Below are 15,999 nucleotides of genomic sequence, written 5' to 3' on the forward strand. Positions count from 1 at the left end.
GGCCCTTTAGCAAGGCCCTTAAACCCTCTATGCTCCAGAGGTGCTGTATTATCTCCAACCCCCACTTCTTATCATAGCTGGAATATGCAAAGAAAGAATTTCACTGTAATGATGTACAAGTGATATCACCCAAATAATATGATATAATCAGAATTGGAATAATTGCAGATCCTAAATACACTGTGCATTGTTCCTACACAGAATATAATTATCAAGCATCGTCCAGGTTTAGTTAAAGTAAGTATAATTAGGTGCACATTTGTCATTTGTACATTGATTAATTTCGATGTCACGGCGACAGCAACAAAGATTTGGTGTTCAACAAAGCTTCAAACACAAACATGATTCAATGGATAGAGCATTATGCAGCTTCTCAAGCAACAGCAAACGTCCACGTCCTTAGTCAAAAGCTTAAAGATAAATTAACATCAAATGAGATTTCTTGAAAGAAAAAGAAAAAAAAAAAAAGATATTTAACAATAGTTCATTATATCCACACAAAAAAACAATACAAGTGACTCCTATGTTGTACATTTAACTCTAAATGAATGGTTTACAGGCATCAGGAATTTATGGCAGGAAATGATATCACATCAAGCCTCTCTCTCTCTCACAGCTGCAGATCTTCTCTAAAGAGGCAGCTTCAACATCCTGGAATCTGAGGGAGTTACCTGATCCTATTTGGCTGTTTGGTTGAAATACTGAACATAAGTTATACTGGGATTCAATTGGATGGCTAAAATCATAGTCTCAACATTCTAGATTCCTGCCCACTAGAGACAGGTTATAAATAAAGTGGAACAACATTTGACAGCCTTCATTTTATCACAACTTCTCCCTCGGGAAACTAGTGACGTAACTTTGAGGCGTTGCAACACTTAATCCAGCTGTCTGTCTTCATCGAACAGTTACCAAAGTGGAGCAAACCAAGCAGATCCAGTGGGACTGGCAGGGAGTCTGTAAGCGCCTGAACCAAGTAAATGAATGTGTTTTCAGACTTGCTGTCAAGAAGTCAGTAGCTCATGCTGACTGCTTGCGAATTCAGAGACAGCACAGCTGGAGGAGGGTGCGAAATTTCCAAAGAAACTTTTTCAATTTAAAGTAACAGCCTATAGGAAAGAAAGAAATGTTACTAGATATAGGTCTCAAACACTTATTACATCCAGATTTCTTAATAAGGAGTATTATAATACAATACAAAACATTAGACAGTTCTTGCATACGGACATCACCTGTTCACATTCACTGCTGTGCCTTTCCCCCCCACTGCCCTTCCCCCCATCTATGCCCCTGCAGCCTGGGGTTAGCTATGGCTCTGGGCAGCGATGCTAGAGCAGTCAGTCACCAGCAGGCCCACAGTGGCTGCAGGGCTGGAGACAGGGGTTGCCGTGGAAACCGTGCCCACTAAAGTGCTGCCACTGCTGCTGATAGGGTCAGGTACCGTAGGATCTGCCTGGTTAGCGTGAGTAGCCATGTGCCCCTGGAGCTGGGTGGGAGTCTTGCAGTGGACCCCACAGAGTTGGCACAATAGAACCCCACCGGGCCCCGAACCACGGCCCATGCTGCTCTCTTTCCACTCCTGTCCATGGTGTTTCTGAGCATGGACGCGCAGGTACGTCAGTGTGGTAAAGCCTGGAGTGCAATAATAATAATAATAATAATAATAATAATAATAATAATAATAATAATAATAATATGAAATAATAACAATAATAATAATAGCTCAAAACAGTGAATTAATATGTATTTAGCATTTTACACATCAAATAAAACATTTTATTAATCCTGTTCACAAAGATCACACAACACCTGAAATATCAGCATATGTGAATAAATTCAGGTGGACTGACCTAAATCTGTGTGTATATGCCGAATAAAGGAAAAATATAGCAAAATATCTAAAAAAAAAAAAATCATAAGCCTCTTCAATATTTCTGGGATCCTCTGAACTATTCTTTTTGTGTAAAAAGGGGACTCCAGCGAATAGTAACCAACACATAAGGAAGGGAAACAATTCGATATTCTAAAAAACTAAAACTTACTGCGGTTGCACAAGTGGCACACGTGATGCTGGGATTGGTTGTGGACCCTCATATGATCCGTGATATAAGCGGGAGAGAGCAGTTTGCCGCAAATATGGCAGGGAACCTTGTCCTCGTGTCTGATCATATGAGCACGCAGCCGGTCCTTGGTGGCAAACGCGGACTCGCACGTCTGCAGAAAGCGATGAGGAGCGTGTTAACGTGTGAAATCGGCATCATCGTCTAGTTTTCTTCATCCGTCACATGCCTAAATACAGCTTACCTAAAATTCTATTTCATGTTACAGCAAATATGGCTCCTGTAAAATGGAGCAGTAACACTGCTTGAATGTTTGGCGTGAAGTGAAATGCTCCGTCTGCTTAATGCACTACCTGGTCATTTAGTAAACAGTGTTGTGCTGAAGAGGATGCAAAATAGGAATAAAAAATTTAAACCTGAACTTAATTTCGAACTGGAAAAGTAAGAAAAGTAACTATGAAAAGCAAGGTGTATGTGGGAGAAGAAAAAAAAAAAAAAAGAGACAGTGAAAAGAGAGAGGAGGGAGGAAGTGCTGACTTTACCGGACACTTGAAGGGTCTCTCTGTGGAGTGCACCTGCCGCACATGACTGTTAAGATGGTCAGGCCTGTCGAGGACAGAGAGAGCTTTAGAACATAACACACCACAATACACAAGGGACAAATAGGTGTGTGTGTAAATGTGTCTGTGTTCATCTCTGTGCAACCAACAGTATTTTTTACTCGCGAGTACAATCTATGTATATCAATGTACATCCATGTATGAATGAGTTTCTAAATGTGAGGGGATATATTCAGCTTGAAGGTCGTTTTTCTCTTGTCACATTGACCCATTTTCCATCTTAAATTAGTAATCAGGACATATCGCGCTGTCTTTGGGTAAAACAGCAGTATTTTAGGCGACAGTGAACAGTACAGTAACCTCTGATAGGGACTCGTGTGTAGGTGTGTGTATTAGATGCACCATATAGGTCACACTGTAGATGATGTATTACTTTACTGACTGTAGCCCATCTGTTGCGATCTGTTACTAAGCCCCATCTGTGAACATATGAAAAACACTGACCAGATATTATCTGGGCCGTGGATCAATCTCAGCACAGCAGTGACTTTGACATGATAATGTGTTTGGCACTGGTACAAGTGTATCAGGTTTTAAAACTGCTGGGTTTAGAAACAGTCCATTAATCAAATATCCGGCTAGGACAAGTGAGAAAAAAGTGCGATGGTGAAAGAAACGATGATGAGAGAAAGTGTGAACAGAAAGAGGGCCTCAGATTTATAGATTAACCAGGTATTAACTGGTTATAAAGGAAAAAACTGACTGTTTTGCAATTATTTTGCAAACTTTTTGTTTGTATGTTTTCAGTCCACTCGTTTTATTTTCCAATAAAGGGCCAAAAATCGAAGTTGATTGAGGGCCAAAAGTAAATGTTGCATGAAAGTAAATGTTCTCGCCGCCATACTCTGGAAAAGCTGAAAAATGTTAAGTTTTATATTAACGACAAATACTGTATCTTTGAAAACAGCAGTTTCCTCTTGTTTGTGTGCCACTACTTAAATCTCTCCAAGACTAGATGTTTATTGAGCGTCACAAAGCATGCTGTACCTGCATTTTGAAGTATGCATGTACATTAAATATAATAATTGAAATAATTAACATTCTATATATTTAATTATAATTTAGGTTTTTGCAGCTTAAAAAAAAAATGTTATGTTAAATGAAAATTCATTTAAAAAAGTCATTTTTTACCCACTTTTTGGCAAACCAAGTTAAAGGTCACCATTGGCCAACATTGGCCCTGGTTGGGGCATCTCTGCCATCACTCTACCCCCATCAAGATGGCACAAGGCTCACTGAATATCCAAATACATGAATAAAATTTAAAAAGTTGAGGGAATCTCTTTTAAAATACCAGTGTTAAACACATCTAGTACTTTTCCAGAGACCTGTAGAAACCAAAGTTCATGTTAACGCAACAACACGTTATGTAGAGCCACAGTCATGTTTTGATGTGTTCATGTGACCTCTCACCGTGAGAAACCCTTGGCACAATGAGGACACACATACGGTTTCTCCACTCCGCCCTGATGAGATCTGACGTGGTAGCTCATCCGGTCCTTCCTCTTAAAACGCTGCTGGCAGATGGGACAAGAGTACGGCTTCTCGTCTGAGTGGGACAACCGATGGCGATTTAGATGGTACACGTCCCGGAAAGCCTTCCCGCATGCCTCACATGCATGGTTCTTCCGTACCGGGTTAGGGTTAGGGCTAGGATTGGGGTTGGGACTTTGTGTAGGAATAGGGTGTGGATTTGTGATAGGGATGGAGATCTGAATCGGGCTGGGAAGACTGGGGTTCTCGCCGGCGTTGTTGGGTGGCGCCGCCTAGAAGGGATCATAGAACAGATTTATGTTTTATATTTTCAGGATTTTTGACAGCATTTGAATTTCGAGAAGAAACTAAATCTCTCATAAGTGAACATAATCTACTTTTAACTTTAAACACACATCATCATTAGACACCAGTGTCTGTAAATATTAAATTTATAAAATAAGGCTTTTTTTTTATCTTTAATGCATTGATATTATGGGTTCTGGGGCTTTTGATACAACCCTGTTGTAACAGATGTTATTTTGCACTGAGCATGAAATGGGTAAAACAAAGGTAAAGAGATATTAAAATCGAGAGTTAGAAGGTGGAGGAAAAAGTGTGTATGGAAAAATAATGATAAAGAAGACACAAACCAAGCCAACCTGCACCATTGTCCCAGTAACCACTACGGCAGCAGAAGAGGTTGGGCTGCTGTCATGGCAACCGTTGCTGGCGTGATGGATACAGCGACTGTCTCCACCTGTTGGTTAGTGATGGGGGATGGGTGGATCATGGGATCTGTAGCCACTGTGATTGGAGTAGGGATGGAAAGCTGGAGAAGGGAGAGAGGAATGGTTTGCCTCTCCACTCGCTGAGCCGCCTTCGTTGCGTCCACCTTCTCTCGAGCTGCTCGGTCTTTCATTTTCACGCCGGTGTGAACCGACTGGTGGCGACGCAAATTATAGCTGTTCTTGAACTGCTTGTTGCATATGGAGCAGATGTGAGCAGGCCGGGCAGGCCGAGACACGGGCTTAACTGAGAGAGAGAGAGAGAGAGAGAGAGAGAGAGAGAGAGAGAGAGAGAGAGAGAGAGAGAGAGAGAGAGAGAGAGAGAGAGAGAGAGAGAGAGAGAGAGAGAGAGAGAGAAAGAGAGAGTTAATAGTTACTGCCATAATACAGTAACTGCCATAACTACAGTACGCTCCTGGGCCACTGAACAAGGCCTTTAATGCCATAGCTGCTCAGTTATATGAATAATATACAGGTAAATTGCTCTGTATAAGGGAATCATCCAAATGTGATAAATGAAAATGAGACTAAATCATAGTTTTCCATTTGTCTACCAACTTTTGACTATATGGACTAAATAAAAGATCTGACATCAAAAGGCAATCTTGATACCTAATCCATGATGTATTCTTAGATTTATAGTCCCACCAGAGCTGATTTTAGGTTTAAAAATGCAACATCTTTTCCTCAAAAGCATGACATCCAGATTGTGGTAAAAACAAGGTGCATGTTGTAAATGTAAGGATATTTTTTGTATGTATTTTATTTTTTTGTATGTATTTTAACTGGATCCAAAAAAAAAAGGAGTTATTGTAATGCAGACTGTAATAAGTCATGACCTGGTCATGTCCCTCCCTCACCTGGCTCTGGCTCCGGCTCCTCATTCAATGCCGCCGTGTCCACTGTAGACGGGGGCGTGGCTATGTGCTCGGTGGGCGGGTCTGGAGGTGCGTCCGTGAGCTCCGGCAGAAGATCTGATTGGAGGGTGCTGTCAGTCTGAGACTGTGAAGGCGTGGCCTGAAATTAGCAGACATATTAACAATAGATTTAAAGTCTTTATCCCTTTCTTTTTTTTTTTTTTTGAAAACCGAATACAAATAGCGACCCTGTCACATTCTCAGACACTCCTGCAGCATTTTACCTGAAAGAGGAAATTACTCCAAGCAGCGTCCATCTTTGAAGAATCGACGACGGAAGTGACGTGGGCGTGACGACTCTCTGAACAGTGACGTCAGATAGACCGATTTCCCTCTCGATCCTTTGGAAGTTAATTCTCGACAAAGGTTTTCCCCTAATTTGTGCTTTATAAGGGGGAGAAGTAACCCAGTAGCAAGAGCAAGGACGGTGTATGGTTTTAAAAAACGTTCACAGATTAGTGAGTTTAGATATTTACAAATACTGGATTTTTAAAATGACAAAAAAAAAAAAAAACAAGATTAAGAAAAACCTAGATCATATTAACAGTTGCATCTCCACAAAAAAAATAAAAAATAAAAACTCCTACACGAACAAATTCGCCGTTTAAAAATAAGTCATAATTTGTCATGCTTTATATAATTTACATTACATTTAATGCAATGCATGTCATCTATTTGTTGCTGGAATAGTGGCTTATAAATAAAGACAGCCATGTGCAAATAATTCATGCAAAACAAATCCAACGTTAAAAAAAAAAAAAAATGAGTTTGACGTTGACTTTATGCTCAGCAGTCGCTCGGGATAAGGGAAATAATAATAAAAAAATAATAAAACAAATCAACCTATTTTATTGGAGCTAAGGTTTTCGCCTTCTGGGCCTGTGAGCGAGCCGCGGTCTTGCGTTAAATCTCATCCCTGTCTGGTGAGTCGCTTCGTCGGTCGCGGTCCATGACTCCGCCTCGGCATTTCAATCGGGAGGATGACATCTTTCCTTTTTTTTCTCTCTCACTCCCTCGCTCTCTCTCTCCCTTGTAACACGCTCCCTCCCGCCCTCGCTCTTTCTTCCCTTTTCTTTTTTTATCCCGTCTTTCTCCGCGCCGCTATCGCTCTCTTCCCCCACCGCCGTGTCCCCCTTGTTTTAAAGGGATAGCATTTGGAGTGAACTCCCCCCTCGCTGTCCTCGTCCCCTCCTCCGGCCCGACGCGTGTGAGAGTCTATGTGTGGGCTTTTTTCCCTCCTGAGCGCCGCCGTCGTTCTCTCTCCTTTCCCTTCTCTCTCTCTCTCTCTCTCTCTTTCTACTTCGCCCTCCCCCTTGCGCCGACCAGACAAGTTTTATTTGGCCGACGCAAAATCCCAAAATGAAATCACGCAGGCTAAATATTAAACTTGGGCTTCCTGTTTGGTAAAGAATAATAATAATAAAAAATAATAAAAATAATCTAAAAACTCAGTCGCTCTGCACAGGACGCACCGGCGGCTAGCAGTCGGACACTGGATTGCGCAAAAAAAAAAAAAATGAATAGAAAAAAAAAAGTCGCACGTCCTTAAAGGTAACGATGCACGCAGACGCAGCTGATGTCCACAAAGTCCTCATAATACCGCACTCATCGGTTTTCCTGGGTTTCTGGGGTTCGGTTCAGGAAGGACGCTCGTATGTTATGAAAGAAACGACGGGATTTACAATGACGTGGGGTGTCAGGAAAGAAAAAGTGACCTCTGACCATGTTTATTGACAAATGTTTGCGGACACTTAACCATTATAATAATATGGCAATATTGGGCATCCTGTAATAGTGTTTTTGCCAAAAGGCTTTCCATTTGGTTTAAGGGTGTAGCTGTGGATATTACTGATCATTCACACAAAATTGTGAGGTCAGAGTCTCATAAGGTCAGGCACTAGTGATTTCAGGTACTAGTGAGGGCGAGGACTAATGAGGGAAGGGACTAGTGAGGTCAGAGACCAATGATGACGGGGACTAATAAATAATAACTAACGATGTTAAGAACTAATGAGGTCAAAGTCTAGTGATGTCAGAGACAAATGATGTCAAAAGTCTAGTGATGTCAGGGACAGATGATGTCAAACATCTAGTGATTGCAGGGACAGATGATGGCAGGGACTAATGGTGTTTAAGGAGGCCTGGAGTGAGATTAGTATTACAGTTCATCCCAAAGGTGTTTGTTTAGGTTGAGGTCATTGCTCTGTGCAGGACACTCAAGTTCTTTTACTACAACTTGGGCAAACAATGACTTTATGGTGTTTGCTTTATGCACAGGGACATCGTCATGCTAGAACAGGTTTAGGCCTTTTAGCACCAGTTAAGGAAATAAAATCAAAGCTACAGCATACAGACGTCTTGTACATAGGTGCCTCTTCAACTTTGTGTCAACAAGTAAAAGGGATTTCTTTTTTTGTTGTAATAGTCAGGTACGCGTTTTTGCTATTATTCAGGCTTGGCATTTATTATACCCAGGCCAGAGATAAAAACCCGTATTTAACTTGCAAATCTTGATGATCTGCACCTGAGCTCAGGACAACCTTCCGCTTTCCACTTTTCTAACAACAAGGTGTAAAATTATCAATTTGGTCATCTACCACTAGCCAGAGAAAGAGAATCCAAAGAGCATCCAAATCAAACCTCATATATACACTTCAAAACAGAACAAAACAGGGTTCAGGGTGACTGGTGCACATTCAAAACCTAATGGAATAATAAACCATCAGAAAGGTTTTGCATAATGGTGTGTATGAGTGCCCTGCAATGGACACAAATCCCATCTTACACCTAGTATTAATAGAACAAACTACAGATTCGCCCAGCCGTGTCCACCATACAGTATTACTGAGGACAAATTATTTCCAGGATTTAAAGAAAACTTGTGCATTTCTCTTTCAAATATTTGGGTCTCTTTTGCTTACTTGGTGTTTCTGAATACAAAACTGCACAAAAAACTGGTAATATTCTCTAGAAGGTGCAGGAAATAACTCAATCAGAAAGAGTCTTGCTATGATTGACCATCTCTGACTATATTTGTAGAAAAAGAGGAGCAAATGAGGTTGTGCCTATAGTAAGACAGGTCATATTTGTTGACCTTGAAAGCAGTAACCCATAATGTTCTTGGATTTTCATTTAGAAAATAAAAGAAAAAAAAAAGAGGCAGAATAGCAGTACAAATAGAGGAACAAATTGGACTCATACAATATCAAGTCCAGCTGTGAAAAGATGTCTTTATTGCCCTAAAACCAAGTACAGTACAGAGAGTACATCCATACACAAGAATACTCTTACCATGACCCACTAATACAGGATAAAGATGATATAGAGGAATATCTGTGTAAAACGGTACTCGCATATCAACAATTCTTATTCGGATATATAAGGAATGGTACTTGTGTAGAAACAGCATTAATAATAATAAAACATCACATGTAAAAAAAAAATGAAACAGAAAGCATGTGTGTGTGTGTGTGTGTGTGTGTGTGTGTGTGTTGGGGTTGTAAGGGGTCACTGGTTGGCTTATACTATCTCACAATTTAAATAAGCACTGCACATACACAAACACACACACACACACACACACACACACACACACACACACACACACACACACACACACACACACCCCAAAACCAAATAACTAAGGGGATGAGGTAAGGGACAAAAGCAAACAATATTTAATATATGATATTTAGATTAAAACAACAGCATTCTGCTATATAGATAACAATCTCTAGTCATCTACAAATAAATAAATCTGTCATCAGTGCCAAAATGGTATCACAATCCATTTCTATAAATCCACTTTAACATTTCCATCTGTAAATATCTCCCTTTATGTGATCAACCTGTTTGTTTGTCAGTCTTCCTTTCCCAAATAAAGCCACACCCCTCTATTTCTACCCTCATTTGGTCTTACTCCTCTCACTTTCCCGGTCGGCCAGGTCGATTGCAGCCATGTTACGGGAGGCGGTGATCAGGTGGAGGACGCTGATGCCCGACTTCAAGAAAGAGACCACTGCGCACACTCCCAGCAGCCACTGCAGCCACACTACAAACACAGAGATGTGTTCGATATCATGCAAAAGGCAAGAATCCGAATTATGTACGTTATGTCATCAGGGGTGTAAAGAAATATCCCTTGAATCTATGTGAAATCCACATTACAGTGGCACTCATTCAAAATGTGCATCATGTAGAGTTAAAGAAGTGTAAACTGATATATATTTAAACAGAGGTGCCATGTCATCTTCATTGAGACTGTAAAGCAAAATGGCCACACCTTCTTCACTGCTACTGATGATAGTAATGGTGCTTATCAGACTCTTAGAAGAATGTGTGGCCTCTACATTCCCCACCCCATATTTTTCTAGAGTTTGGATCAGTTACCAAATACATTTTTCCACCCAGTTTTTCTCCCCCTCACTGTACAGCTACCAACGCTGTAGGTAAAACTATTTGTCACATCTTTTCAAACATCAAACAACTGTGTAAGTTGGAGGAAAGTACTACCTTTCACCTTCTGCATACATTAACTTACAGCATTCCTACCGCCAAATAGCCTCAATGAGAAATCCGGCCCATGAGCCACCAGACCCTGTATTAGAGTCACATTGACTCACAGGGGAACCTCTCTAGACTCACAGCTTCTCAATCACACAACCTAACACCTTTTTAGAATAACATCTAAGTATTGCCACAATACTGATGCACACTGTACTGGTGTATTTTCATCAGAAGTTGACTGAAAATATTGATGCATGGTGACCATACTGGAAAGTAATATTTACTTTAAATAGTACTTTCAATATTTTCACTTTGACACCCAGCATATCAGTAATAAAAACTATAGGGGGCACACACGCACACACACACACACACACACACACACACACACACACACACACACACACACACACACACACACTGCAGAAAAGAAAAAAAAAGAAACAGTGGAAACACGAAGAAAACGTCAGTCTTTTCCCGAGACTCACCCTGTGGCTCTTCGATGTAGTACATCACGTAGAGGAGACAGTAAAACAGCTCATTCCCCATGCACATGAAAAACAGCACCAGCTACGGGGAAGATTATAATTATATTATATATTATAGATTATATTAATTACATGGGCACAGTAGTGTGTTTCTGTTTCTGTATTTGTCTATTAGAATGTTAAATGTGAATCTTTGTCTCTGAAGCTGAATGCTGATCACTTTGGTATAAGGACTTTACTACACATGTTCAGCTCTTACCCTGGATGTATAATAGATCCTGAGAATGGGGTTGCCAGATAGATCAATGGCCTTGTGACTTGTTGCACCTTTAATCACAGAACTGAGAAACAGACAGACAGAGGGGGAAAAAAAAAAGACACATTATTGATTGTATCTAATCCTTGTATTGTTTGAACACAATAACCAAACATCTGTGTCACACTACAAGTGTCAAATGATTTACCTGTGCAGGTGCAGCCAGTGGCTGGATATATCCAAGCACATGCTTAACTGGAAGAGGAAGGTGTAGGATGGGTACAGAAGTGACAGATTCACCAGCAAGCACATAGTGGCACAGCGGTCTGTTAACATGTCCAGCATGGCACCAAACTTAGTGCCTGGATTGAGATACGAGAGGGAGAGGAAAAAAATGAGTGTACTGCATTATGCCACAGAGCTGTTCTCAAATCTGATTGGTCACTTTGCAGCAACTTTGAGGAGAAAGTCATGTCAAGTGTAATTTCTATAAGAACAACTCCAGAGACTTCACAAGGGCAGTCAGTCAATGCAATCAAAGCATAAAAATAGACATGTCTATAATGGGCTGATAGTTAACAGTAAGTGTACAGCATTTTATGATTAATATATAATACATTTTATGATGTAAATTCTCAATATACAGAAAGACAGGTATGAAGTGTTCAGTATCAGCACTTTAAATAGTAGTTCAGTACGTCTTCTGCCATGTGAAAATTCAACTATTTGCTTTCTGTTTTCTCTGCTACGCTGTGTAATTACTGTCTTATTGGCATCTTATTATATTAAAGAGGCAAAAAAAAAAAACTTAAAAACTTAAAAAACAAAAACAAAAAAAACCCTGTTTTGCATGTGATTTAATTACGCTAAATTCCTCTCAACTGTGCATTCCTGCCTCAAGCTCAGTGTTCCTGAGATATGCTCTGGATCCACCACAACCCAATCAAAGACAGAGCGGTTACTGATTATGATAAATGTAAAATCAATGTGAAATCATTGTCAAATTACTCTGGTATAGACGGAATAACAAACTTCAGGACGTGCTTTGGAAGGAAAATATTCAACCTCAGGATGTCACACAAGACGTTTTGGATTTTTTTTTTTTTTAACATTAAGCCTCCAAGTGGTTTATTTCATACATAGAAACAAATTATGGTCACAGCAGTGTTGACAGATTGTCATGTTTGACACGCATAGATATGAAAGAAAAATAAATGGTATTAAAATAGAAAAAAAGGAATAAGAATGAGGGGAAATGTCACTGACTCAGATCTTACTTTCCAATTTAACAAATGTTTTAAGCTGCAAAACATGTAAATTAAAATATAATGTAAATTGTAAATGATGAATTGTAAGTAAACATGAATAAAAATTGATCATGACTGTGAATGAATGTGAAATGAAAGTCGGATAATGAATCGTATGGATCCGGGGGTGGTGTTTCAGTCGTGACAAGATGCAAATCTGGCAACCCTACATAGTGCATGGAAAAAGGGGCTGTAATTGCCTTGATTAAGGGCTCGCGCTGCGTGTCCATCAAAGGCATCGAGCAGTGCGCTTAGTAGATAACAAAACACAGCAGGAGCAGGACAGCACTGCATCAGATAGAAGGACAACAAACCCAGGATGATCCGAGCATAACCTGTGGAGGAGTACGAGAAAATAAATTAAGCCAAACATGTTTAAACATCAAGTCGTGCAAAATGCAGAACCACCCCACACATCATTGGCACCCAACTGCCTGCTACTAAGCACCAAAACCACAGTAGATGCCTGCACAGCAAACACATCATCATCAATATTAACCGCCTTCAATCCAGAAGAACATACACAAGCATATGCAGCAGAACCATCAGGTTCAGGGTCTGCTCTTTACGATCTACCATCACCATACTGAACCCAGATTATCTTCTACATATCTGTAAATCATCTGTATATACACCATGTACAACCTTTCTACATTTGTACACACAATGTACATTTATATTTCCCATATTCTCTACATACATTGTGCCTTACACACATTTTGCTCTTATTAATTTTCCTTAAATAAATAAATAAATAAATAAATAAATATATAAATAAATACACACACACACACACACACACACACACACACACACACACACACACAGACAAGGCATAACATTATGACAGGTAAAGTGAATAACACTCATCATGGCACTGTGGGTCGGATATATTAGAAAGCAAGTGAACAGTTTGTCCTCAAAGTTGACATGTTAGAAGTTGGAAAAATGGGCAAGTGTAAGGATTTGATTGAGTTTGACCTAATTGTAATGGATAGACGACTCGGTCTGCTTCAAAACTGCAGCTCTTGTTGGATGTTTCCCATCTGCAGGGTCCAAGTGGTCCAAGGAAGAAACAGTGGTGAACCGAGCCAAGGCTCATTGATGCACGTGAAGAGTGAAGGCTGACCATGTGGTCCGATCTAACAGACGAGCTTTTGATTGTCATGAGTTAACTGTTTTTTTATCTGTTCAAAATGTACCTTAAATTAATAGTTTTTATTCCCTTAGTTTATTTCTGCACATTTTTACACTAGCAGAGCCTTTTTTTTGTTTGTCTGCACGTCAGTTTGCACAACTGCTACTATTTGCACTTCTTGTACTATACACAGGCAATTCAGTCTTTCTTTCATCCATCCATCCATCCATCCATCCATCCATCCAATCCATCAGTAGAACTAACAGTTGAGAGCTGCTGGGGTTATTAGCAAAACCAGACTGAACAGGTGAACTAGCTCGTTTCCTTCATCTCTTCCGATTTGCAACATCCGGTCGGTCTTCAGGTCCTCATGAACCTCACGGATACCGATTTCCTCTTGTAGTTGTGTGTAACAATAATACATTCAAGCAACAGCTACAACTTTTCCCTTCACTACAATTCACTTTATCTCACTTCACTTCACTTCACATCACATCAACAATACAGATGAATGCTAACGCTTTAGCTACAAACGCTGTTAACTCGTTACTTACCGATTAAATTCGGGACAAACAGAAATATATTCTCCTCGGCCATCGTACTGGCCGTGATTTGTGTCCAGTTTGGTGCTACTGTGATAATCAGTGACTCCCAGACTCTCTCTTTCTTTCTTTCTTTCTCTCTCTCTCTCTCTCTCTCTCTCTCTCTGCGTGTCTCCTCTCCGCGTTTCCTCCGCTCGGAGATTGTGAAAGCCCTGCGTCACACTTCCGGCTCAGTGACGCTCGCGCGCTTAAAGAGAACGCGCACTGTAGCGCCGGCGCGTACTCGCGTACTCGCGTACTGCACAATGTAGGGTAAATGCACGCAGCCGAGCGCCTAGGCATACTCTTTAGTACGCTAGTGCGCAGTGGTGAACGTCCCCTTTAATCAGCAGCCACTGCGCGCTCAGGAAGCACGACGCGCTGCAGAATCACAGCTGTGCACATCTGTAATAACCGCTGGGGGCTCAGTATTTGCTAAATAAATCTCCTATTTATATGTTTATGCAACACTATATATTCTAATATTCTTGAGTTTAACCGTCCACAGTAACCTTAATTCAATTCAGTTTAGTATTTCTCTGGTACGTCTCTGGAATAAATGACTGTAATTAAGTGTATATTCACAGCTGGGTAAAAGAATTAACCCCAGACTGCAAGACAGGGAGTCTGTAGAGAACCAATCATTAAGGCTGAACATCCTTCAGTCATCATGGATGTTTCAGGGTTAGTCTTGCAGTTTCTGGAACAATCTCAAGGTTACTCGAAGAGTGAATTAATTAAATATTAAACCATATTATACAACATGTCCAAAATGCTTTTATTGACTCAGATCTTCATTTCCAATTTAACAAATGTTTTAAGCTGCAAAACATGTAAATTGAGATTAAATGTAGAGAATACAATGTAAGTTGTAAGTAAACATGAATGAAAATTGATCATGAATGTGATAAATGTGAATGTGAAAACACTATACCAGAACAGAACACTGTGCGCATATAATCTTAACTATTATTTCATTCTACAATAGGCCAAATATAAAATAGACGTCACCAAATCTCATATTTTGGGTGCTGTACGATAATTTTATACTTGCTGAGCAGTGTATAATTGTTTTGTTTGATGGTTCCTTATTTTGTTGTTGGAGCCGCAATTACTGTTAAAGATTGTGCGTTCTATTAATAAATACAAATATTGTCTTGTAGACAGTAATTGGTTGATTCCGCAGTCACTTCCACATTATTGTTTTCTCTTTATTGCAAACAAGAATTTAATAAACAACCACAAAACAGATATAAAAAAAAAAAGAGAGAGCAAGAGATTGTGTGTGTTGGGGGGGGGGCTTTTCATACAAACACTACAAAAATATAGAAAAGCATTACATTTGTCACCGTAAAACATTAAAGGTTTATAACAATGGGTTTAAGAATAGTATAAGTTTTTGAGGCCTTTGAGTTTAAAAGTTTTGTTTTATGTACTTAAAAGTAGTAAGAGGACCTAATATCACAACACTTTGCTTTATAATGAATAGCTCTGGCATTGTGAATATGAAATTTATCCAGAAGACAAAGTAACAAAACCGTATAATCAAAATTATACGGTTATATAATCTAAGAAAACATTCTTAGAGTAAGTGATATATATAACAAATTTTACAATTTACAGAAGCTATTTTTTTGTAAAAATGTATATATATATATATATTTTTTTTATTATTATCAGATTTGTACAAGAGAAGGTTATCTGTGACTTATTTTGAAGTAGAGTTGTAAAACATACTTCACCACTCAATCACCTTCAGCAATGTACTTGTCATCTTGGCAGTGTGTTTGGGATCGTTTTCATGATGGAAAACTGCAGTTCTGCCCAGTTTCTGAAGAGAGGGCCTAATGTTCTGCTTCAGAATG

The 15,999-nt window shown here is 39.7% G+C and overlaps 2 protein-coding genes across 2 annotated transcripts; both read right to left on the reverse strand.

Annotated features, from left to right (window-relative positions):
* Nucleotides 1–227: 227 nt before the first annotated feature.
* Nucleotides 228–7,383, reverse strand: LOC124397277 (myc-associated zinc finger protein). Its single transcript, XM_046866805.1, has 8 exons — nucleotides 6,083–7,383; nucleotides 5,802–5,958; nucleotides 4,866–5,188; nucleotides 4,094–4,419; nucleotides 2,603–2,666; nucleotides 2,043–2,214; nucleotides 1,233–1,632; nucleotides 228–1,109 (listed from the first exon to the last, which is right to left on the reverse strand). The coding sequence occupies exons 1-7, from the start codon at nucleotides 6,113–6,115 to the stop codon at nucleotides 1,304–1,306; spliced, it is 1,404 nt and encodes a 467-aa protein (XP_046722761.1). The 5' UTR covers nucleotides 6,116–7,383; the 3' UTR covers nucleotides 228–1,109; nucleotides 1,233–1,303.
* Nucleotides 7,384–9,068: 1,685 nt separating this feature from the next.
* Nucleotides 9,069–14,291, reverse strand: cdipt (CDP-diacylglycerol--inositol 3-phosphatidyltransferase (phosphatidylinositol synthase)). The gene is made up of 6 exons (XM_046865393.1): nucleotides 14,108–14,291; nucleotides 12,616–12,750; nucleotides 11,317–11,470; nucleotides 11,112–11,193; nucleotides 10,853–10,934; nucleotides 9,069–9,909 (listed from the first exon to the last, which is right to left on the reverse strand). Exons 1-6 carry the CDS (start codon nucleotides 14,148–14,150, stop codon nucleotides 9,764–9,766), a joined length of 642 nt encoding a protein of 213 aa, XP_046721349.1. The 5' UTR covers nucleotides 14,151–14,291; the 3' UTR covers nucleotides 9,069–9,763.
* Between the last annotated feature and the right edge of the window lie 1,708 nt (nucleotides 14,292–15,999).

The sequence above is a fragment of the Silurus meridionalis genome, chromosome 14 (assembly GCF_014805685.1).
Source record: "Silurus meridionalis isolate SWU-2019-XX chromosome 14, ASM1480568v1, whole genome shotgun sequence".
NCBI classification, from domain to species: domain Eukaryota; kingdom Metazoa; phylum Chordata; class Actinopteri; order Siluriformes; family Siluridae; genus Silurus; species Silurus meridionalis.

What these genes read in the sequence shown, in the direction of transcription:
- cdipt (XM_046865393.1), bottom strand. Translation starts at nt 14,150, where the DNA reads ATGGCCGAGGAGAATATATTTCTGTTTGTCCCGAATTTAATCG. An exon ending in GTTTGTCCCGAATTTAATCG is followed by an intron (nt 12,751 to 14,107) that starts GTAAGTAACGAG and finishes ACTCCTCCACAG; the next exon opens with GTTATGCTCGGATCATCCTG. An exon ending in CACTGGCTGCACCTGCACAG is followed by an intron (nt 11,194 to 11,316) that starts GTAAATCATTTG and finishes TCTGTTTCTCAG; the next exon opens with TTCTGTGATTAAAGGTGCAA.
- LOC124397277 (XM_046866805.1), bottom strand. Translation starts at nt 6,115, where the DNA reads ATGGACGCTGCTTGGAGTAATTTCCTCTTTCAG. An exon ending in CAGCAACGGTTGCCATGACA is followed by an intron (nt 4,420 to 4,865) that starts GCAGCCCAACCT and finishes AACGCCGGCGAG; the next exon opens with AACCCCAGTCTTCCCAGCCC. An exon ending in AGAGACCCTTCAAGTGTCCG is followed by an intron (nt 2,215 to 2,602) that starts GTAAAGTCAGCA and finishes CGCTTTCTGCAG; the next exon opens with ACGTGCGAGTCCGCGTTTGC.